The 24,430-nt window shown below is 37.8% G+C and overlaps 4 protein-coding genes across 4 annotated transcripts; all 4 read right to left on the reverse strand.

Annotated features, from left to right (window-relative positions):
• Window positions 1-12,978: 12,978 nt before the first annotated feature.
• LOC106349922 lies at window positions 12,979-14,076 on the reverse strand. The gene has a single exon (XM_013789880.2). The coding sequence runs from the start codon at window positions 14,074-14,076 to the stop codon at window positions 12,979-12,981; it is 1,098 nt and encodes a 365-aa protein (XP_013645334.2).
• Window positions 14,077-15,302: 1,226 nt separating this feature from the next.
• Window positions 15,303-15,791, reverse strand: LOC106349921. The gene has a single exon (XM_013789879.1). It carries the CDS (start codon window positions 15,789-15,791, stop codon window positions 15,303-15,305), a length of 489 nt encoding a protein of 162 aa, XP_013645333.1.
• Window positions 15,792-15,794: 3 nt separating this feature from the next.
• Window positions 15,795-16,337, reverse strand: LOC106349920. Its single transcript, XM_013789876.1, has one exon. It carries the CDS (start codon window positions 16,335-16,337, stop codon window positions 15,795-15,797), a length of 543 nt encoding a protein of 180 aa, XP_013645330.1.
• Window positions 16,338-20,853: 4,516 nt separating this feature from the next.
• Window positions 20,854-24,217, reverse strand: BNAC06G19390D. Its single transcript, XM_013843715.3, has 5 exons — window positions 23,771-24,217; window positions 21,936-21,995; window positions 21,669-21,731; window positions 21,511-21,579; window positions 20,854-21,407 (listed from the first exon to the last, which is right to left on the reverse strand). The coding sequence occupies exons 1-5, from the start codon at window positions 24,065-24,067 to the stop codon at window positions 21,291-21,293; spliced, it is 606 nt and encodes a 201-aa protein (XP_013699169.1). The 5' UTR covers window positions 24,068-24,217; the 3' UTR covers window positions 20,854-21,290.
• Window positions 24,218-24,430: the final 213 nt, after the last annotated feature.

Genomic DNA, 24,430 nt, shown 5'->3' on the forward strand with positions numbered 1-24,430 from the left:
AAATTCCTATGAATATTTAAGTGTCCGCCAAAATTTCCTCGGAATATTTTCATTTAACCGGACAAACCAGCCGCCAAATATTTCGCAAAAATTGAAATTGAAAATACCGAGGAAATTCCGACGGATAGTTTCCATCGGACCCTAGGTTTTATAAATACGAAACACTTCTTCTTCCCCATTTCTCTCTTCTTCCTCCGACGATCTCTCTCTTCTTCTGGCGATCTCCCCCTTCTCTCGCGACGATCTCTCCGACGAATCCTCTCTATTCCTACACAAATCATGTAAGGACTCTATCCCACTCTCTTAGGTTCTATTTGTTAGGTTTTAAGTAGATTTGATGATTTTAGAAGTGTTTTGATAGATTTTTGTTAGGGTGATTGGTTAGGATTGTGATTTGGTTGTGTAATAGGTTTAGAATTGTGATTTGGTTGGATAATTTGTTGTGTTGAATTGATTTAGAACTTTTTTATAAATTTTCTATTATTTTTGTATTTATAAAATCGATTTTGGATTTTACAAAACGTTTTTTGTATATAAATTCGATTTTTGGATTTATAAAAGATGATTTCATATTTATAAAATTATTTATATATATTAAAACTAATTTTGTATTTATAAAACATTTTTTTGATTCATAAACAATATTTTATTATTTTTTGTATTTATAAAAACTATTTTTAAATATGTTTTTCAATTAATATTTATTAAAACTATTTTTAAATATGTTTTTTTAATTTATATAATTATTAAAACTAATTTTAAATATTTTTTCAATTAATATTTATTAAAACTATTTTTAAATATTTTTTTTATTTTATATATTTATTATAACTATTTTTAAATATGTTTTTCAATTAATATTTATTAAAACTATTTTTAAATATTCTCTTTTAATTTATATATTTATTATAACTATTTTTAAATATGTTTTCCAGTTAATATTTATTAAAACTATTTTTAAATATGTTTTTTTAAATTTACAGGTCTACTGGTGATCAGACCCGATCTCGATCTCGTCGTGCCTCACCACGAGGTCGTAGTGGTACGGGGCGCCACTCTCAGGGTTCGTCCAACCACTCTCGGGGGTCGAGCAGCCACTGTCGGGATTCTTCATTTCCCTCTCTGGTTTTTGCTCCTGCTGCTGCACCCCTCCTGTTGTTGCACCCTCTCCCACTGCTGCACCCCCTCCCGCTCCTCCAGTCGTTCCGGGAGTGATGACTGTTGCCCAGTTGGTTCAACAGCCCGGTCGTGAGCATCTTCCCTATCTCACTCCGTGTCCAAAGCGACGACGTCAAACATGGTAATTAAAAATCTTTTTTTTCCTTTCATTAAAATTTGATTCATTATTAATAATTTGTTTCTTATGTTAGGTTCAACCGATCCGGGAACGGGACCAGCGCATGGATCAACAATATGATGTACTCGAACCTCAGCAAGGGATATCCGACTTTCACTCACTTCCCTGCCGAGGACTAGGAGATGTGGTTTCGTCAGTTTGCGGTAAGTATTCTAATTTTTTTACTTATATTTTTAATCTTTAATATAAAATTTCTACAAATTGTGTTTTTTTTTCAGCAAGAGTTCACCTGGAATCCCGATCACACGAACTTTATCCGTGACGCCTTCGTCAATAAAGTTATGGACAACTATGGGAAGCAGATCTATGAGTGGAAGCAGAAGTGGCTCATCAACCAGGTTTTTTTTAATTTATTAAACAATTTTTTGAATTTATTAAACTATTTTTGGATTTATTAAACTATTTTATATTTTTTTTATTAAAAGGTCCCAAGTCGATCAACAGCACAGTCTCGGAGGAGTTGTGTGTGCATTGGGATAAGGACGAGACGAAAGCTACTTCGGTGACCAACTCCGCCAACCGCAAGAGCGATCATGGCGGGAAGGACATGTACAAGCACAATTTGGGTGCCTAGACTATTGCCACTCTGGGGGATCGCTTGGTAAGTTCAATCTCTTTTTTTTTAAATTATTTAAGTATTTTTATTTTAATTTTAATGCATTTCTTCTAATTTCTAATGTTTGTTTAACTTTTGTTTTTTTCAAAGCAGATAAAAATGATGGCGAGCCGGTTGATGATTTCGTCCTAATGAAGACGGCGCATACCAACAAGCACACCGGGGAGATTGATGATGGTGTTGTGAGTGATGTGCTCAGCCTGATCGAAACTCAGAAGGAAGACGAAGAGACCCGTCTATCTCAGCTTCAAACCGACCTGGACGCCACTTCGACGGCTTCGACCAACTTGTCCCGGATTCGAATCAACGAAATTGTTGAATCGGTATGTTCTTTATAAAAAAGTTCAATTCATTTATTTCTTTCTTTTCATTTTATCATCTTTTCTATTATTTAAATTTGTTTATTTTCTATTTCAGTCGGTTCCAAAGAAGAAAGGACGTTTGGTCGGTTTGGGTCGTCGAGCCCGCGTCGGTTCCTCCTTATGCACCACAGCCCTATGTTGATCCAGAAGTGCTTATGGACCAGTTGAAGGACAAAGATGACCGCATAGCTGCGTTGGAGCAAAAGATGGCGGATCAAGAGGGGGAGGCAACGAGGAAGCAGAACGAGCAAATGATGGAGATGATGAAGAGGATGTACCCGAACAAGCAGTTCCCGTAGTATTTTTTTTTTTTTTTCAAAAACTCTGAATGTTTTATTTTGGTATGTAAAACTTTGAATATTATCATGCTTTCTATTTCAATTTTAATTTTATATTTTCGAATTTTAATTAAAATAAATAAATTTTTAATTTAAAAAAAATATATATTTTTGGGAATATTCCGAGGAAGTGTATCCCTCGGAATATTCCGACGACAACTTCCTCGGAGTTTTCCGAGGGACATATCTCCTCGGAATATCCCGACAGATACACTTCCTCGGAATATTCCGACGGCAACGGTTTCTCGGAATATTCCGACGGCCGAGGTTCGTCGGAATATTCCGATACCTCTTTTCTCTCGGAATGTTTCCGAGGACCGTTCCATCGGAAATATCCGAGGAGATGCCGAGGAACAGTCCTAGGAAATGTTTTTTTGGAATGTCCTCGGAATCTTTAATTCTCGGTATTCCCTCGGAATTTTCCGAGGAAATTCCGAGGAAATTTTACTTTCCGACGAGAAATTTCTGACGACCATTCTCGTCGGTATGTCCTCGGAATAGGTATATTCCGAGGACATACCGACGATATTTGTCGTCGGAATCCCGGTGTTTTCTTGTAGTGCATATATATACTCTCCATCGTTTTCCCTCCCCCTTCTCTCTAGGTTTCCGCCTCATATTTTCGCTTCTCCGGCGCCACCGTGTCCTTCTAGGCGGTTGTCGGAGCCCCGTTGTGTCTCTTCTCCGCTTCTCCTTGTTTGTCTCTGTGATCTGTGGTTTCTTTTTCCCGGCGGAGGTGGTGCTCAACCTAGGGTTTCTGGTTCAGATCTGGAGATCTAAGGTTAGATCCGGGCGGAGCATGGCGATGTCGGTGGAGTTTGAGGACGGCTCCTCGCTGGTTGTGTTAGTCTCTGGATTTTTTCTAAGGTCTATGTCCAGAATTTTTCCCTTTCAGGGGTCGGGTTTCCGCGAGGTGGTGGCGCGTGAGGCGCTGAGTAACCTGTCTTGGGTTTGTCTCCTCTTCAGTGTGGCGAGTGGCTGTTCGGGAGTCGCTTCTCAGCAGGTTAGGGGTTTGGGTTCTTGGATCTACAGCCTTTCACCTAAGTTTTGGAATTGCCGTTGGTCTATGGTGGTGGCGTGTCTTAGACCTTGGTGAGTGGATTTTCTCCTCTTCCTGTTGTGGTCTGTGGTGGCAGCGCGTGTGGGTTGTCCCATCCGTGTGCGTGTCTTGGTCTCCTTGGTGCGGGCTGGTGACGACTGCTCTTCAAAGTTGGTGTGTGCTCGGTGGTGTGGCCCTCCTGTCGCCGTCTCTTTCTCCATGTGAGCCTTGTTATGGTTTGGGTTTTAGTGTTTGCGCTTTGGGTCTGTGGTGTAGGATAAGCTTCACTGAATCTTTTGGCTTTCTTGTTCACTTGGTGGCGCTTCTCCGGAGGGGAGGCTCTCTTCATGTCTGATTGTTCTTTTGAGCGCTCGGTTAAATGGATGTATACGGTCACAGGTTGGGAGGTTGGAGGCAGTAATCTTCAGTCGTCCTTCTCCGTACGACGGCATCGCCGGTTGCAGATCCCTCCTCGTGCTGCCGGTGCGGTTCTTCTTGGGTGAGCGAGCGAGTCCGAGATGTGTTTCTCTGTGCAGGTTGTGGCTTGTGGGTCGTTCAGAAGCTGCAGGAGCCGTGTGTTTCAAGGTTTGAGGGCGCCTTTCTCCACTACAAGAAAACACAAGCTTAACGATGAAAATTAACGAGGAAAATTAATCCTCGTAAAATTACGTCGAGTTTACGAGGAAATTACGTGGAAAAATAAAATCGGCGTTATTTCATCGTAAAGTAACAACAAAACCATTTCGTCGTAAAGACGGTGTAAAGTGACGTGGCTTTTACGAGGAAATACGCTTTCCTCGTAAATTCGATGTAAAATTAGCGTATTTTTTACGAGAAAATAATTTACTTAGCGAGGAAATTTTAGTTGTAACACATTTTTTTTTCGACCACCCAACTAATTTTCGTCGTAAATTCCTAGGAAAATTACAACTACCAGATTCGAAAGTTTCCTATAAATATGGACGTTTTAACATCATTTTAAACACACCAAAAAACAAAAACGTGAAAGAAAGAAAAATGGCGGGCTCCGGAAATATTTTCGAGTTGCGGAAGTGGATGTATATGCATAGAGATGCTAACAGGAGAGTGACGAAAGAATACCTTGCGGGGCTGGAGACATTTATGCATCAAGCAGATTCGACACCGCTCGCCCAAGAAAGTGGTAAGATGTTATGTCCTTGTCGGAAATGCAACAATTCGAAATTGGAAAACCATGAAAATGTTTGGATTCATTTAATAAATAGAGGTTTCACGCCAAATTACTACATCTGGTTTCAACATGGGGAAGGTTATAATTATGATCAGAATAAAGCTAGTAGTAGTAATAGCAATTTCCAGGAAGAACCGGTTGATCATCATTTGCATAATGAACATAGTTACCATCAGGAGGAGATGGTAGATTATGATAGGGTTCATGATATAGTAGCTGATGCATTCGTAGCTCATGATGAAGATGAAGAACCTGATATAGATGCAAGAAAGTTTTATGAAATGTTAAACGCGGCGAATCAGCCACTCTACAGTGGTTGTAGAGAAGGTCTCTCTAAATTGTCGTTGGCTGCTCGAATGAATGGGCAGACTTGTTTAAAGAGTATTTGCCGGAAGACAATGTGTCTGCTGATTATTATTATGAGATTGGTTTATAGTCTTGGGTTGCCGTCGGAGATGATAGATGTTTGCATCGACAACTGCATGATCTACTAGGGAGATGATGAAAAGTTAGAAGAATGTCGATTCTGCAAGAAGCCACGATTCAAGCCGCAAGGACGGGGACGTAATAGGATACCGTACCAAAGGATGTGGTACCTACCAATTACAGACAGATTGAAAAGATTGTACCAATCAGAGCAGACTGCTGGAAAGATGAGATGGCATGCCGAGCATACTCAGACGGATGGTGAGATAACTCATTCATCAGATGCAAGAGCATGGAAACATTTTAACAAAGTACATCCGGATTTCGCTAGCAATAGCCGGAATGTGTATCTTGGATTATGCACAGATGGATTTAGTCCATTCGAAATGTCAGGGAGATAATATTCATTGTGGCCAGTCTTTCTTACGCCATACAACTTGCCACCGTAGCTGTGCATGCAACGGGAGTTGTTATTCTTGACCATATTAATATCTGGTCCGAACCATCCAAAAAGGTCTCTGGATGTTTTCCTACAACCACTGATAAAATAATTGAAGGATTTGTGGTCAACAGGGGTGAGGACTTATGACTGCTCAACGAAGACGAATTTTACGATGCGAGCGTTGCTTTTTTGGACCATAAGTGACTTTCCTGCCTATGGGATGTTGTCTGGATGGACTACACATGGGAGATTAGCTTGTCCATATTGTAATGGAACGACAGATGCGTTTCTACTGAAGAATGGTAGGAAGACAAGTTGTTTCGATTGTCACCGTCGATTTCTTCCCATTGGCCATCCGTACCGAAGAAACAAGAATTTTTTTAGGCACAAAAGGGTTGTGAGAGACACTCCTCCTCCATATCTAACTGGAGAACAAATTGAAGCGCAAATCAACTACTACGGAGCTAATGAAACAGTTCGTTGTGGTGGTAATTGGTATGTCCCTCGTAATATGATTGATTCTTATGGTGTTCATCACAACTGGCACAAGAAGAGTATATTTTGGGAGTTGCAATATTGGAAGGATCTTCTTCTGCGCCACAACCTCGATGTGATGCATATAGAGAAGAATTTCTTTGAGAACATCATGAATACAATATTGAATGTCCCAGGGAAGACAAAAGACAACATAAAATCGAGGTTAGACTTGCCGGATATTTGCTCAAGAAGTGAGTTACATATAAAAAGCAATGGACAAGTTCCCGTTCCGATATTTAGATTGTCTTCAGAAAAAAAGTTGGTGTTGTTCAACTGGGTGGCATCACAAGTGAAGTTCCCCGATGGATATGTTTCAAATCTCTCTAGATGTATTGAAAAGGGTCAAAAGTTCTCCGGGATGAAGAGTCATGATTGTCATGTTTTTATGCAACGACTACTGCCCTTTGGATTTGCGGAGCTACTTCCAACAAACGTACATGAAGCACTTGCAGGTAGTATATTATAGTGCAGTAATTTTATAATGGTTTAGTTTGCAATAATATATGACTAATAATGTGTTTAATTGTTTTTAGAATATAAAATAGGCATTAGAGTATTTTTCAGGGATCTGAGCACACACACTCTTAAAGAAGAAGTTGTGGAATAGCTTCAGGAGAACATTCACATCTTATTGTGCAACTTGGAGAAGATATTTCCTCTGGGATTTTTTGACGTCATGGAGCATCTAGCTGTCCACCTCCCATATGAGGCATTGCTTCGTGGACCTGTACATTACAGATGGATTTATCAGTATGAGCGAGCCATGAAATATTTGAAGGGAAAATCAAAGAACCTCGCCAAAGTTGAAGGTTCTATAATTGCTGGAAGTTTGACGGAAGAAGTTTCTCACTTCACATCGTACTACTTTGCGTCAAAAGTACGTACCTAGAGAAGATCTCCAAGAAGATATGATGATGGTGGTGTTAGGCCAACATATGCAGTTGTTGGTGTTCCAGACATCTTTAGCCAGATTGGGCGACTCGGTGGGAAATCAAAAGAGGTTTGGTGGTCGAGTGAACAAGACGCTCATAGTGCACACACCTATATTCTACTCAATTGCGAGGATCCATTGATGCGTTATTTTGAAAGATAACATATATGGACACTTCTAAACACATATAAGTATAAATTATATAATTGCGAAAGATTAATTAATATAAAATATGATTTTTCAGCCTATTTGTTTCTCAAGTCGAAGAAACATTTCCAGGTATATCCACAAGTGACGTAGACAAAAGGAAAGATCAACACTTTATTAAGTGGTTGAAGAATCAGGTATTAACTCAAACTCTTTTTCATACATGATCTGTATTTCAACGTTCTCTTTATTTTTGCAGGTTGATTATGCCGACGATGCAGATTATCCTAAGTGGTTACACGAAGTAATTCAATCTCCACTTGTAAAGGTCACCACATCACAGATGTATTTCACACGAGACTATATTTTTCACACATATGAGTATGGTAGACAGCGGGCAACCAGTAACTATTAAATATGTGTGAAAGGGGAAACAGATTTCTACGGGATCTTGACAGAGATTATTGAAGTCGAATTCCCAGGGATATTGAAGATGAAATGCGTCCTCTTCAAATGTGAATGGTTCGACCCCGTCGTCAACAGAGGTGTTCGGTTTAATAAATTCGGTGTAGTTGATGTCAACGGTGGACGAAGGTACAACAAATTCGAGCCTTTCATCTTAGCTTCACAAGCAGACCAAGTTAGCTTCCTTCCATACCCTCGGATGAGAGATTCGGGCATAAATTGGTTAGCCGTGATCAAAGTTACACCTCAAGGACGAATCATCAGTGGAGAAGAACCACCATTGCAAGAAGAACAGATAAATGAAGTCGAGGAACCTGAACAAGAAATTGATGACATCCTTCTCATTGATCCGTATAATCACGGGTACGAAGATCTTACCAACGATGCCACGGACGAAGCTGTTGAAGACGAGTTTAATGAAAATGATGATGTTTCTAGTGATGACGAGAATGTTTATGTATCCGATTGATGTATTTGATTTTCTGTAAGGTAATGGGTGTTTGTTTTAGAAATAAGATATATTAAGATTATAAGTTAAGGAATTGTGGTTTTAGAATTTGGGGTTTGGAATGGAAAGAATAGATTGAGGTTAAAGAATAGATTGAGGTTAAAGGGAAGATGGGTTTGAGGTTTGGAATATATGAAGTAGAAGATAAGGAAGATGGGGTTTGGGGTTTTGGGTTTTGGATTTTAGGGATTTAAACATAATCCTTGTTATTTCCTCGTATACTAACAAGGAATTTATGACGAATCCTAAAAATAAAGAATGCGAGACTCGTTAATTCCACGTAAGCAGAAATCGTCATAAACAACTCGTAAGCTAACGAGGAAATAACGACAAAATAAAAAAAATAAAGAACGCGGTGCTCGGTAATTCCACGTAAGAAGAAATCGTCGTAAATACCTCGTAATCGGAAAACGCGGGCCTTGCTAATTCATCGTAGAATAAAAACTAGAAAAAAAGAGAGAATAGAGATACTGGAATCACATGTGGCGAGACCTACGTAAGTCTAGCCCACATGTGTTCCAATATCTTCTTCTCCTCTTTTTTTCAAATCTTTCTAATTTGAGATAGTGTGTGATTTGAGATAGTGTGTGATTTGTGATAGTGTGTGATTTGTGAGTTTGTGTGTGATTTGAGAAGGAATCTTGTGGGTATTTATAGAAAAGCGGGCCTCTCTAATTCCTCGTAAAGTAAGGACTCGTTAATTCCACGTAAGGCAAAATCGTCATAAACACCTCCTAATCGGAAAACGCGGGCCTCGCTATTTCCTCGTATAGTAAAACGCGGGCCTCGCTATTTCCTCGTATTGTAAAACGCGGGCCTTTGTACTTGCTCGTAACTTTACGAGGAAATTACGACGACATGTAATCTCTTATATATACTCCCGAGCGCTCACTCTTTATTTCGTCTCAAATTCCTCTCCACTTCCTCTCTCTTTCGTAGAAATGGTAAGTCTCTCTGATTCCTCTCTAATTTGATTAGTTTAGGATAGATTAGGTGGTTAGTGTATGGAATTTAGATAGGTTTAAGGATTTTATGTTAATTAGTGTTGATTAGGTTGTTAGTGTAGGGAATTTAGATAGGTTTATAGAATTTGTTAATTACTGTTGATGTTAATTTTAAAAATTAAAAAAAAAATTCCAGACGATTCGAAAGAACAGACTTACTCCCCATTACAGAGAGATGTTCGGTGAGCCTGGTAGTCGTTTAGACACGTCTTCTTCAGCTCCCGGTTCTGTCTCTCGGTCGCCTTCTTCTAGTGCACCTCTTGTGCCTCTTCCGATGGCTCCTCCGACGATGCCTCCACATGTGCCTCTTCCGATGGCTCCTCCGATGCCCGCCGAGATTCATCCCGATTTGATGGTGACTCCGAGTGCTCCTTACTCGCAGTACACTGTCGAGGACCTTCTCCGTCAGCCAGGCATAGAAGGTTTACCAGTCATAGACCCCGACCGACCGGACGGAACTTTGTGGTATGTTGCATTAATTTTTTTTTCAATTCTTTTGAAATTATTTTATAACATTAATAAATAATTTATACTTTAAATTTGTTTTTTCAGGTTTGGAGTTGACAATTGTCTTGCATCAGACGTAACCGACATGATCAAAGGTTACTTCTCCATGCCACATCCGAACTGGAGAAAGACGCTGATCTACGTCAGAAAGACGTGGTTCAAAATTTACGCTATAAGTTACTTTTAATTAATTATATGTACTTTTATTTTTTCATGATTTATATTTTTTAAACTAATTATTAATTTTTTTTTTTGCAGATCATTGGTCCATGGGGGTCACTGAGAGGGTGAGGAAACAGTTTTACGCGAAGGCGAAAGTTCGCTTGTTGGACACGGTCTCCAACTGGAAGGGTGACTGTATCGTGAAGGGATATGAGCGTGACAAACCCGCTGAGCTCACCACGGATGTGTGGGATGGCCTTATCCGTTATTGGCGGGATCCTGAGTCCATCAGAATCGCCCAGTCTTGCTCTGCCTCCCGTAACACAGTAGATGAGCACGGCCACGGGCCGATGCTTCACTCTACGGGCCAAAAACCCCACGCCGGTGTCCGTTTGGAAATGGTAATTAAATATTTTATTTAATTAAATTTTTAATATATATATATATGTATATTCTAACTTTCTTAAATGTTTTTAGGCCAAAGAGACGGGAGTTGTCCCGTCTCTTATGCAACTTTACGAGAGGACCCACAAGAATAAGGCGGGCCAATTTCTAGATGGCAAGTCCGAGCAAATCTTCAACGACTTGGTTGCTCAAGTTGACGATCGCCAGACCCAGCTGACCCAGCAGTCCACGTTACCCGTCACCTTATCCACACATAAAGTGGATAAGATTTACGAGGAGGTAAATTTTTTAAATTTTTATTATTATTATTCATTTAATTTAACTTTAAATTTTTACTAACAATATTTTTTTTTTTTTTGTTTTTAAGGTTGTCCCTAAGAAAAATGGACGTATGTTGGGGATTGGTTCCGTCAACGATGTTCCGAGAGTGACATCGTCTTATGCTCAAACACGGGAAGAAGAAGTCACTGCGCTGCGTAGAGAGTCCAAGCACCTGCGTAGAGAGTCCGCTCAGCTGCGTAATGAGATGGACTCGACGCGATCTGCGTTCACAGCTCGTATGGGTTGACTCGAGGGCTTCTTGGACGTTGTAGCGGCCACAAATCCAGAATGGGAGTCCTTGTTGAGGAACTTGCGACGACAAAATCCCATTCCAGGCGAGTCATCATCCGACACACATCCCGAGGCGGATGTAGAGAGGAGGAGTGATGAATTCTACTGGGCGATGAACGACTCTTAGTTTTTTTTCCGATTGTTAAATTATAAATTCAAAACTTATTTATATATAAAATATTTTGGTATTGATTTTTTTAAAAAAATTCAATTTTATTAATAAATTAAATAATTTTAATTATTTTTTTAATTATATTTTTAAATTTTGTAAAATAAAAAAATGAAGTAAATTCATAGCTAATTTACGAGGAAATGCCGAGAAAAAATAAACGAGTGTTTTACGAGAAAACGTTTACAAGGAAATGACGAGGAAAGATAAACGAGTACTTTACGAGGAAATACTTTCGTGGTAGTTACGTGTACTTTACGAGGAAACTCTTTCGAGATATTTACATGTAGTTTACAAGGAACACATTTCGAGGTATTTACGAGGAAATCTAGCGACCTCCTTACGTGGAATATTTACGTGGTCTTTATGACGAAATGATGTACTTCGTCTTTACGACGAAATATTTTCATAATTTACGACGAAATGGCGAAGAAATATGTGTTACGACGAACGACTAATGACGAAACGTGTTTCCTCGCTAATTCCTCGTAAAGCCTCTTTTACGACAAACTCACGAGAAAAACCGTCCTCGTTAAACTTATGTTTTCTTGTAGTGCTCTCCGATAGCTCGCGGCAACTGATTCCTCGCTTCGCTCTTTCCTCTGCCTCTGGTCCATCATTGCTCTGGTGGTGTCTAGCTCTAAGCCCTATCTCTTGTTCTTTCATTTGCTCATTTTTTCAGTAGGCTCTTTTGTTTAGTTTAAATTTTGCAAATCTGTTTTTTGTTATCTCTGTAAACTCTGTAAAAAAAAAAAAAATAGTTAACCTACCGTGCGTTCACTTGGCACACAAAGCCTTTGTAAATCTATTTGCCATTGCCAAAATTACAAATAAACATGTTAACATTATTCAGGCTAGTTCATTTTCATCTAACGAAATTATAACACTCATTGCATCCTCAAAACATCATGCTACTTACTAAGACCATGATCAATGGGGAGTTCTTGGGGTGGGGTTCTTAGCGGAATATAAGAACCCGTCTCTTAACTTTTAACTAAAAAAGCTAAGAACCGGTTCTTAAATCTCTTATTTAAGAGCCGGTTCTTAGTTTTTTTAGTTGAAAGTTAAGACAAGGGTTCTTATATTCCGCTAAGAACCTCCCGCTAAGAACCCTCCCGCTAAGAACCCTCCGTTAATCGTGCTCTAAGAAGTTAACCTAACCCGAATGACTGAATTATAAAAACCGAATAAAAGTCAAAAACATTTAATAAAATAAAAGCGTAATAAAACACTTTTAAAATCAGTAACCGAAACAAACCACATCTAAAATTATATAAAACCAAAATAAAATCGCAACAATACCAAACCACCGGTTGAGGAGATTGGGTTGTTACAAAAATTATTTTACTCTTGCATATATATTGCAATTAGTTTCATTCTTTCACTGTGCAGAAACTATCAACGTGTTTGGGAATCATAGACGTTGGATTGAGACCACTTGCTAAAGACTCAAACGCCAGAGTTGCTTGCTGTGCTTGTGGTCGAAGATTGTCTTCAGGTTTCAAGAAGAGGTGTGCATGGTGCTGCAACGCCTGTGTCTTTTAGGCAAGACTTGTCATGGATGTATTGAGATTGCATTACTCGCTCATATCTTATTATCATATTACTACTGTTAAGTGTGAAAAAAGTGCGAGTAACTAAACTTTAGAATTTCCATTTCCATATAGTAAATGCGAACGCAAAAAAAGAAAGAAGAGAATACATAAAAATTGAAGCAGAGGTGGTTGATGTCATGCAAGGTTTAGGGAGAATTAGATCCATTGCTACAATTAGCATCGAGGTAAGATTGAGGTGGAATAAAGTAAGGGGCAGTGAACTTGTTAAAGTTACTAGTCTTATACTTATCACCGAGAATGAATTTTCCACGCTCGCTTTTGTCAATGAAGTAGATAGAATTTTTGCATTTCTGGTGGGAGCTAGCCTTGAGACAGAAAGGTTCAGCATTGGAGAGGAAAATGCAGAGATCCCCAATGTTTTCAGTGAAACACCAAGTAGAAGAACTGTCTTGCCTGAACACCCATATTCGACGCTCTTCCATCCTCCCATCATTGAAGCCATTTCTCTCTGTGAACCGCTTAACCATAAACATTTCATCCGTGGTACGTGACTCCACCAACTCTACGCTCGTGACACACGAATCTAGTCTTTCCCATTCTGACTTCAACAACTCAGGAGTGAAAAAATCGCAAAATTCCTGCGCCTTTGGTTTCTCCAAGTTCTCTCCAAGGTCCCAGTATCCAATGTGTGTGCCTTCGGAAGCCGGCATGGCAAACTTTTTATCTCTGTTTGAGTACATGGCTCGGGAGGAGAAGAAGGAAGGGTCTTCGATTTTTATGTTGACCCACTCTTTGTTCTCTTGAGCAGGCCTAATTAGGCTGAGTTGAGGACCAGCGAACTTAATGGCTAGAATGCAATCTTCGTCGTGAGGAGAGGAGGACGACATGGCCACGTTGGTTACAAGTTTGGTTTGGCAATGAGGCAGCGTTACCAAATCAGGTAGTGAGATCTCACACCCATCTGAGTCCGACACTCCCGGGTTGAGATCATCTAAAAGATGCGGAATACCGCCGTATCTCAAAGTAAATGCCCAGCCGTGTGATGCTCCCATAGTTCCCGTTTCTGTCATCAAGTCCATGCGCACCGTCTTTTCCAAAACCTTGGTCCAACAACTAGGGCCAGTAAAATCTGTAATCATCAGTCTGCCGATTTCCGGATATCGAGGCCGTCCATAGTCATCTCGACTATATCCACAGTGTTCAATGCCGTAGATGTGACATAGAGGGGTTTCCGACAAGAAACGAGCACCAACTAAGTGTCTCTGTTGAGTAAAATCCGACATCAGAAAAAAACAAAAGAAGAAATACAAACAAAAGTATTAAATTAAAAAGAAAAAAGACAAGAGAGAATGGCTTCTTATTATAACTCCTAGCGCAGGTTGTTTCCTCAGGGAGAGTTTCGAGAGACGGCTGAGAAGCAGAGAACTCATAGTGTGTGTTTAGGTGATGGACAAACTCTAAATGAAACGTTGGTAAAAAAGATGAATAGCATTGCTCCCCAAGTCTTTCCATAACTGACATTCCATAAATCATATAGTATCTCTGTAGTAATAATGTCGTGTTGCTTTTTCTTTTATATATGAGTTTTAAATGACCCACGAATCCATTGGGTATCTAATTATTGTAACGACTATAAAAAAACAAAGTCTTCCCTCTGCTGCCTTGCTCACCAAGTCTTTCATAAGCATTCAATCTCTTCCAACATTCTAAGCAGAATTCCTTGTAGAAAATTAACGAGCAGAAAGCACATCCGACTCATCAAAATATCGACTATTCCTTTGTTTGTAGAGAATTATAGAACAAATTTGTTCTTTATTAATTTTGATAAAAAATCATCATTCCTAAAATTTCATTCCTAGTCATTCTTTTCCTATATATTCCTATTGTTCCTATAATGATTACAGTTACACCCGTAAGATATCCCGACCATATCGATTTCAACACTATACATCTTCTTTCTCAATTAGCAAACAGTTTGAGGAAAGTCTAACTAATGTGAAGGGATATGCTGGGAGAGAGAGAGAGAGGAGGATGGAGTCACATATAATAGAAACATCTCTTTCAACATAGTTTCTTGTACACTTACGATCGCCAACATGTTCATGTTGATTTACCTAGCATAGACACTGAAGCCATCAAAACATACAAACAAACAACAAAAGAACGCAGTATTTAAACTCAGTTTCTTCGAATCTAAGGAAGATAGAGATCTTGATTAAACATTTTCCAGTAAGGCGAGATTCAGGGATAAAGTAAAATCCATAAATTTAGTCAGAGTATAAAGTAAAAACCATTTCTGTCCTAGTCTCCAGGGATTATTATTTACAAAGACCGTACTTTTACTAAGAATCGATCTGAAACTTGGAAAAGTTGTTGTATCATTGTGATGCTCAAACTCCACATAACAGTTAAAAGTAAAGTCACACTATACAAAAAGGAAGTGCAGGTGCGAGTGATGAATTTAGAGTTTCCATTGTAATCCAAAAGCAATAAAACAGAAGAAATATAATTAAGAGGATTGAGGTGGAATGAAGTAAGGGGCAGGAGAAAAGCCATATCCACCAACCCGTTCATTATTGCCTATATTGACTTTTCCGTAGTCAAAGTCTCCCACGTAGTAGATGCAGTTTGGGGTTAGCCCATACAAGCTAGCCTCTACACAGAAAGGTTCTCCTTTGATTGAGAGAAAAATACAGAGTTCTTCAATGTCGTTAGAAGCTATTGCGTCTCCACCTGCCACCTCGAACACCATGAAACGCTTCCAACGCCGCACCCCATTATCAGGGCCATTCCAGAAGATATCTGTGTACCACTTGACCATAAAAGTTTGACCTGTGGGTGCCTCCACCAAGTGTTCGCTCCTGCTACACCTAGACATATCCTCCATCTCCGATGGGAGATACTCTTTATACTTTCTATAAACGAAGCTACGCGATCTGTGGTTTTCAAGATCCCAAGATCCCGTGTGTGTTCCTCCACGACCCAGCATGGAGAACATCTTTTATTTATTTGAATACATGACCCGTGACGAAAAGAAGCCTGGGTCTTCGATTCTGATGTTGACCCAGTGGTTATTCTTTTCAGCAGGCCTACATAGGCTGAGTTGAGGCCCAACGAACTTGACGGCTAGAATGCAGTCTTCGTCTTCAGGGGAAGATGACAAGGCCACGTTGGTTACCATTTGGGTTTGGCAATCAGGCAACGTTTTGGGACGAGGCAGTGAGATTCGCTTAGGAGATGAATCCGAAGCGAACGGGTTTAGATCATCTTGAAGCCACACTACGTTGTCTTTCAAAGTAGCTACCCACCCTTGGGATGCTCCTATCGTTCCCGTTGGCGTCATCAAATCCGTGGGCACTATCTTTTCCAAAACCTCGTCATCCTCAGAGTCCGAAGCCTTTACATTTCGCACCACGAGTCTGCCGACACTCTCATCCCTCGAACTATAACGACAATGATCAGCCCCTACGATGCGATAGGTAGGGGTTTCCGACAAGAACCGAGCGCCGGAGAGGTATCTTCTCTGCAAAGTAAAATCCGACATATCATCAGAAGAGAAACAAGTATTACGACAAGAGACAAGAGAGGGGTGGCTTACAACTTCTAACGCAGGTTGTTTATTCAGAGAGAGTCTCGAGACACGGCTGAGAAGTAGTGAACTCATCGAGTGTTTTTGGTAATGCAAAAACCTTTGGTAATAATGGCCCCACTAATAAAGATGACTCGCCTTGCTTTCCAAGTCTTTCCATAACCAAGTCCCTCTATTAATTCTTTCGCCTTCCAATTATGGTTCTCATTTCCCGGGTTAAATTTAGCTAATTATTATAACGATGAATAACACAATAATTATTAGTTTTATTTTCATTATTCTTCCTTTTCCTGCATTGCTCACCAAGTCTTTCCATAATAGATGGCAAAAAAAAAAAAAGTCTCTCCATAATAGACATAAATTATTAATTAATAAATTTTGATCAAAAATCTATATTATAATAGTTGAGTTTTTGCTCAATTCTCAGCGCGCCACGTCAGTATTTTGTGGACCCTACTTTTAAAAAATGTGAAAAAGTGTCAAGCCCATGGCTCAAACCCGAGTTATTGAAATATAAACACCAACATTTATACCAGTAAGCTAAATGATACTTTGTACATTGATGGCGGAACCTAATATATATTTATGAAGGATGGAAGCCCTTGCTTCTTCGGCTTCTTCTGAGAATCGGGCCAACAAATGTATTATGGGTCTTATTTTTAAATGGGATTCATCATGTTATATGAAAAAAGCTCAAGTTTGCAACAATTATATTTTTGCCATATTGTAAACTGTTGTCGTTTAACATGAGTTTAAGTTCTTTTCATCATTGTCTCAAACAAGTCTGAGTTACAGAGTTGCGCCGTGTGTATGTTCGTATTCTATTTTTTTACCGGTGAACTCTTCATGTCCACATCTTAAATCGTTTGATCATAAATGTTCTTGAGTTGTAGCCCTTCTGTAAACCCTATATATATGATTCTCATCTTTGATGAACTCAATCTGCATCTCCACAAAACTTATTGATTCATCTTAGCTTTAACCATCTTCTAGACAATATTTCTCTCTGTCTCTCCAGTTCCTCAAACCGGCGTCCCGGCGTCTGTTACTCAACCTTTGAGTCTCTCCGTCTTGGTCGTAGTCAGAGCATAGCCTCTGGCTTCCTCCGCTTCTAGGATTCCCTGAACTTCAAGAAAAACAAGGAGTTTGTGGGAATCATGATTCTCTTCCTTGATGAAAAGGTAAGTTAATCTTCAATCTATCACACTTATTTAACATAGTTGATTTAATTGATTTCCTGATTCTTTGTTGAATAATATTTTTTGCAGATTCCGTGATTCATAGGTTTACTCCCGTCGGACGTGCTAATCATTACATGTCATCTTTGAAAGCATGTTCCATTGTGAAAGTCGATCGTTTTGAGGTTGCTAGGTGCTCAAGCATGTACAAGATAACTGATCATCCATTCCTCATTTGTTTCATCTCACTAACCATTATTGATGAAGTCATCACAGATGCTCATGAGATCAATCTCCAGTCAAGATTAGACTGTTCGACAATCTCCAAGTGATTGCGAACACAAACCTAGAACTCCCAGGTATATTATCATATTGCATCTGAGTTTATATTATGTTTCGATATCATAGCTGATATTTAAACTCGCAGATGTGGTTGGACATATCTGTTCTGTCCAGGGCTCTGACCTCACCAAAGAAACAATTCGAGTCGTTATTTGTCTCCTCATTGATCTGTAAGAAACAATCAACACATAATCCTCTTTATATTAATGTCTATATTGTGCTAACATCAATAATCAAAAATATTTTCTACCCAAGATTTGTGGTCGTCTATTTATCTCCCTTACTTATCAATCTAATTTTACACAAATCTTTATTTTACGGCTTAAAAAAACCACAATAACCCAAACAATCAAAACACCAAAAACTAGAATCCCAAAAAAGACGAATCATTAATGATCACCTCTATTTTTGTCTAATCTTACAAATAAACTTCAAAACAAATACATATCAAACCAATCAACTCAACTAAAACTCAACGACACATACATTGAGCCAGCTAAACAAATACAAACTACACGACCATCTATTTAACAATTTACGAACTTACTTTTGCATATGCTTACGAAGAAGACGAAGACGACAACCAAGATGAATGAAATTACCTAAACAAAAAAGCAGAGTAAGTTACAAACTCTGATAAATACAACTAACAATGATTTTTGTTTACATATTACCCATCAAATAAAAGAGAAACAAACACAACCACACCAAGAGATACAAGAGACAATCCCAACAGACTCAAAGGCGGCAACAACATCTCCACATGCTCACTCCTCTTGTCTTATGAAAATAGCTTACATGTTCAATGTCAACAGGCCAATGTTATTGTCTTCTTATGAGAAATACATATATTCGTTTAAAACTCTTTAAGGCTCAAATACTAATTGTCACTCATTTTATAGTTATTTCTACAAGTCTTCATGTATTTGTTTTAAAGGTCCGGTAAAAACAACAAGTTTAAAAATAAAGAAAAAACATATAACCAACATAATAAGAATAAAAAAAATTATTACTTAATACACACAACTAAACTGGAGAAAAAAATATCCAGAAACATAAAATACTATCAACAAACTTAATATAATTTATGTAATTTCAACAGTACAAGTAACAAATTAAAAAAACAAACAAACAATAAGTCTCAGTGACACAGCAAGCAACACCACGAACTATATCAATCACATTACTAACACAGTTTAGTCCTTCATGAGTGGAGAACAGTGCATACACAGTTCATCATCACACCTCTAACCCTATAATAATAAAAAAACTTGAAAAACAATGATCAACCCAAAACGCAAAATTTACAACTACAATAGCCCTAATAGATATTGAGATGAAACAAAAAATCTGTTCACAACTCCGCGCTTGCACGGGGGCAATGCCCCTAGGAATAACTAATAGATCTGATTTAGGACCGATGGTTTTGGATTAACACTGCGAACAAAAATTAGCGATAGATGTGAAGACTATAGAGAGCAGTTGTTTTTGAACCCGTCAAACCAGATTAAACCGAAAACATATTCGAGATGGGTAGATAAAAATAAAATAAAATTTGTTTGTAACTAACTACTACCACAATTAATTATTTTTGGTATTAATTTGGAAAAATAATATAACTGAATTTATGAAAAAGAGCACTGTTACAAATAAATTGTTTTATATCTTTTCTTCATCTGGTTTATATTTAAATTATATTGCATAATTATTTTTATGAACAACTTTAATAATTATATTCAGTTATATTTGTAAAATTTGCAAAAGATAATTAATAAATTAAGTCGATTCAATTCTATCTTTTATTCTATGATTGAACTTAACTCGAATCCAACTAACAGGTTGATTGTTTGTAGTTTTTGGATTAGTTTTTGGTTTTTGTTTTTCCAAAAACCATTTTGCAACCAATCAAGATTTTTAAAAAATAGATTCTCTAAAATGTAGGGAAACTAGTTTTTGCAAATAACTGTTTTTTTAACACAAAAACCAAAAGCCAAGTTTTCATAGTTTTTTTTCTTATCCTACGGTGGGTTTCCAATTTTTTTTTTAAATTGTTTTTATTTTATTTATATTTTAATATAAGAAAAAAACAAAAATGATAGTTACTGTAAACAAAAAAGATTTAGTAAGATTCATTTTCTTACTATTGGTACTATTAATTAAAATTCTTGATATATATTCTTTTATTAATTTTTTTTAAACAAGAAATAAACTTCTAAATTAATTTTTTTTTAATATCTGACCAAAAAATCATTAATCAAATTTTTGAGAAACCAAAAGGATAATAAATTTTTAAATTCCGAATTCAAAATATATTTATAATTTTATACAGTTTCTTGAACTTATAAAAATACATTTAAATTTTATTTAGTATATTTAAATAAACTAGCTATTGATATTTTTATTTATAATATTTGATTTATAAAATATTTTTAAAATATAACTGTTTTTCTTACTTTTTAATTATGTCTTTTCATTTTTAAACTGCATTAATTATGTTGTCATATATATATATCAGAATTGTGGTTCATCTATCTAGCTCGCATTATTTTCTCTTATAAAATAAATTTATTTTTAAGTGGTAATATTTTGTATTATTTGTTGTTCATAGTAAGTAATATTTTACTATTAATTTTTATTTCAACTCAAACAAAAATAATCATTTAAGTTTTCTAAAAACTAAAACTAAATATTTTACTATTTTATAAAAACAAAAACCATAAGTTAGAAACCAAAATCACTATTCGTGTTTTTTCAAAAACTAAAATCTACTGCAAAATCAAAAACCAGAAACTAAAAACCAAAATCTAAAAACTAAAAACCAAAAACCAAAAACCAAAAAACCATCCAAACAATCATCACCTAAATCCAATCAAACTATATTGAATCATGATCCAAAAAAATTCCATTTGGCTATGGTCCAGCTTAAAACATTGTTAGGGAGAGAGAGATCATATGACATTGATGGAATACATTAATCAAATTACAGCGTAATAAGAAGGTTTTTAACGTGTTACATTGATAGAAAGGCTGATGTGAACTTGCAATACATCTTACGGGAGATAATAAGAAATATAGAATAAGTGTGTATCCATCATCTATGTGGTCGATTACATTAACCTATGAAAAAGGGAGAAAGATGAGAATCACTTAACAGAAATGGCAGAACAAAAAATCATACTACCAGCTCGAGAAGAAGATATGTCAAGAAACATAAACTCGAACAGAAGCCACGGGAAATGGCCGAATGGGTGGGGATATGGAGGATTAGACTATCTTGTTCATATTCATATAGTTACAGTTTTAAAAAAGATGTTTGTGGAAAGGAGGTATAGTTGTTTGGGTGTGATGGAAAAACAAAAGAATAATATGCTCATGGCTCGCCGTTAATTCAGCATATAACTTCAGGGCTCATGTCTGTATCTAGTGGCATGTTTAGGTCAGGGAGTAAGAAAGAGGAGCCTTTTTGGAAAGAACGTTTGCAGGACAAGGCAGATTGTGATTCAGCCTGCATATAAGAATATAATCTAATTGAGTTACATGTTTACAAGGGAAAGCCTAGAGAGCAAGGGAAAAAAATGGTGAATGTCTAAGAGAGAGAGAGTGGTCACCTTCATCTTCTTTAGAGCATTGTTCCTTGTTCTTTGTTCCTCGACCAAATCGCGCATACGTGCTAATTCCTGTTTAAGGAACAATAGCCAAAGCTAAGATTAGCACGGAGACAATATATAGAGAGACATACAGAAGAAAGCCAAAATGAGGTTTGTACATTTTTCAGGCATTTGCTTTCCTTCAAGAGCATGACTTCCTCATCTTTAAGCTCAGCCAAAGTCTGTCCACAAGGACGCATTTATTAGACAAAACTGGCCAATATGTAATGATATCCTTGGCAGAGCTAAAAACTATACATCTAAACATATTCAAACAAGCTATCGATACTGCCTGGTTGGAATTGATCCAAGGTCAAGGGCTAGGACTATTATTAATAGTAACACAGCCAGTAAATAAAGAAGACAGTACGTCTTTTCTGTTTTACCTTTTTCTTCCTTGATCTCTTGAAAAGAGTTGTTGGTGTTATTGCACCCGTTTGAGAAACCTGGACACCAAAACCCAAAATTCAGATTTTATGGCTTACGACTTACGACACCACCAGATAAAAGCCAGCTCAAAAATCAATAATCACACCAAAGTGATACCATTAAACAATTTAATCTAATTTGCTTTCTTTATTATTTCTATAAAGAAACCACCCACCTACCATTCAAGAGAGACTTTAGGGGCACGTACCAAATGAATCATCTCTAGTTAAAACTAAACAATTACAATTCTAAAACTTCGAGATCTTTAAAAAACAATTCAAACCGTGTAAAATTCAGAAGAATCTTCTTGGTCAACAACTTATGCCCTCTAAAGAAAAGAAAAAAAGAAAAAACATAAAAGAGGAAGAAGCATATACTACTATAGAAACAGAAACTAGAATCACGTGAGTGGAGCGTGAGATCTGAGACTTTAACCGCGTGTGTTTGGTCGTAACATTCACACGTCATGATTTCTCCTCCAACCTAAACTAATGTCACGTATTCTCAACACAACACCAGTTGTCCTTATTCACTTATTACTTTGATTTCAAAAGAAATAAAAAAATCTTAACCACCGATCAAAGTCAACTTAAGAATCGGATAACAATGTTAACTAATGTTTCTTTTCGTTTTAAATATACAACAAGCTAACTCAACAGACTGTTACCAATATAACCTGACAGGCAAACATACACTTTGCAACAACTGACTTTGACCACTGGCTCTGAGCCCGAGTCCACACTAGTAACTGTTCACTGCGCCACATTTGATAACTGCCTTCCCACTAAACTCTACCACACACGTACCTAATCCACTCATACTCTAAACCTAAATTCAATTCCACGAAAACGCCTCCCAAACCCCAATAAATTATAAATAACGCCAGCGATAATCTCTCGCATTTGACCGACATACCCTTTACCATGTAAAGAGCTCATCTGGTGACAAGGGGTACTTTCATCATTTTATTGGTAATGAATGTGTTTCCTTTTTTTCCCTTGTCAGCGATAAAGTCTGCATCGGTGATTTTGACCAAAAACACACCCCTTAATGTGAGGGCTTTTTGGTCTTTCCGTAAAAGCAGAAAGAGATGCACCAAAAGTGGGAAACGTGACTCTTTGGGTATGAATGGTGACCAGGGAACGACGAGGAATAATGCATTTCCTAACGTTACCATTCAGAAGGAATAATAATTTCCTCTCATTCCCTTTTATTCCTTTTTTTGTAGAGAATTAAAGAACAAAATTATTCCTTGTCAAATTTGATAAGGAATAACCATTCCTTTTCATTCCTGGTATTTTATTCCCGTACATTCCTTTTTTATTCGTTCCTCTTGTTTCCTGGATGGTCACCAGTCGGACCCTTTGTTTGCAAAAAGAAAAGAGCAAAAAAAGCAGAGATGACCGAACTCATCAGTTTCAAACTCAGATCGAGAAAGTGTTTCCAAGAGGGCAACTAAATCTAAAGATAGATTTAGTTTCTTGGAAAAGAAAGACAAAAAAACCTAATTTGCAGTCCACGGTGGGGGTATTTCTGTCAACCAAAAGTCGTTGTACCTACATGATGATCTCACGAGTATCGTGGATCCTAAATGACGAAAATACCCACAAGAGAACGACTAAAAAGTCTCGTCGTGTAGGTAAGGCAAGGGATATAAACAACTAGGAAACTCAACGCACCGCATCACGAGGGATACGTTCGTCACACACGCACATAAACAGTATCTACGAGTCTATTACGGCCATCACAAAGTTTTCAAATACCAAAAATGGAGTGAAATAATTAGACAAACCTTAGATCTAACGGTCTCAGAGGGTTTTACGGTGGCGCTGGACTCCTCAAGGCCTTCCACCGTGGTGACACCGCCGCCGCCACTGAGAGACATGGCGTCGCTCAAGGAAAGAGGAGTGGTGGGGCTGGCTCGCGTTTGGTCTCCTTTTCTTGATCTCCGTTGACGCACGCTCCACTTGAGCTTGACGAGAGATGCGTTGCTCTTTTTCATCGGTTCAGAGTGACGGAGCTGAAGCAGCGCATCCGCCACCAACGAGTCGTCAGACATGGCCACGTGAGTCCAGTTTTCGCCTGACATAGTCGGAATCTTCAACCGTTTTAGAGAGAGAGATAGAGGGAGAGATGGTGGTGACGAAAAAGTAGAGAGGAAGAAATCTCTGTGGCGAATTAATGGGTGGATATTGTATATATATTGACTTACTCTTTTTTATATAATACTCACTTTTGTTTTTCGTTTCTTTACAAGTATGGGACCCTCTTAAATACATACGTGGCATAGACCATTTGTGGCCTGTTTTTTTTTCTTAAACAAAAATTCTATCGTGTGTCGCTGTGTAGGAAAGGGCAGCGACGCGCATGAGACTATTCAATTTGTTGGTCACGTCAACCCCCTACTCATGGTCTTGCAGTGTGGAATACATATGATCTTTTTTTGAACATA

The sequence above is a fragment of the Brassica napus genome, chromosome C6, assembly GCF_020379485.1.
Source record: "Brassica napus cultivar Da-Ae chromosome C6, Da-Ae, whole genome shotgun sequence".
In the NCBI taxonomy this organism is placed as follows: Eukaryota; Viridiplantae; Streptophyta; class Magnoliopsida; order Brassicales; family Brassicaceae; genus Brassica; species Brassica napus.

Coding starts and splice junctions, on each gene's coding strand:
- LOC106349921 (XM_013789879.1), bottom strand. CDS start 15,791: ATGTTCTCCATGCTGGGTCGTGGAGGAACACACACGGGATCTTGGGAT.
- BNAC06G19390D (XM_013843715.3), bottom strand. CDS start 24,067: ATGTCAGGCGAAAACTGGACTCACGTGGCCATGTCTGACGACTCGTTG. Junction 21,996..23,770: donor CTGAGACCGTTAGATCTAAG/GTTTGTCTAATT, acceptor TTTGGTGTCCAG/GTTTCTCAAACGGGTGCAAT. Junction 21,580..21,668: donor AAAGCAAATGCCTGAAAAAT/GTACAAACCTCA, acceptor TTCCTTAAACAG/GAATTAGCACGTATGCGCGA.
- LOC106349920 (XM_013789876.1), bottom strand. CDS start 16,337: ATGTCGGATTTTACTTTGCAGAGAAGATACCTCTCCGGCGCTCGGTTC.
- LOC106349922 (XM_013789880.2), bottom strand. CDS start 14,076: ATGTCGGATTTTACTCAACAGAGACACTTAGTTGGTGCTCGTTTCTTG.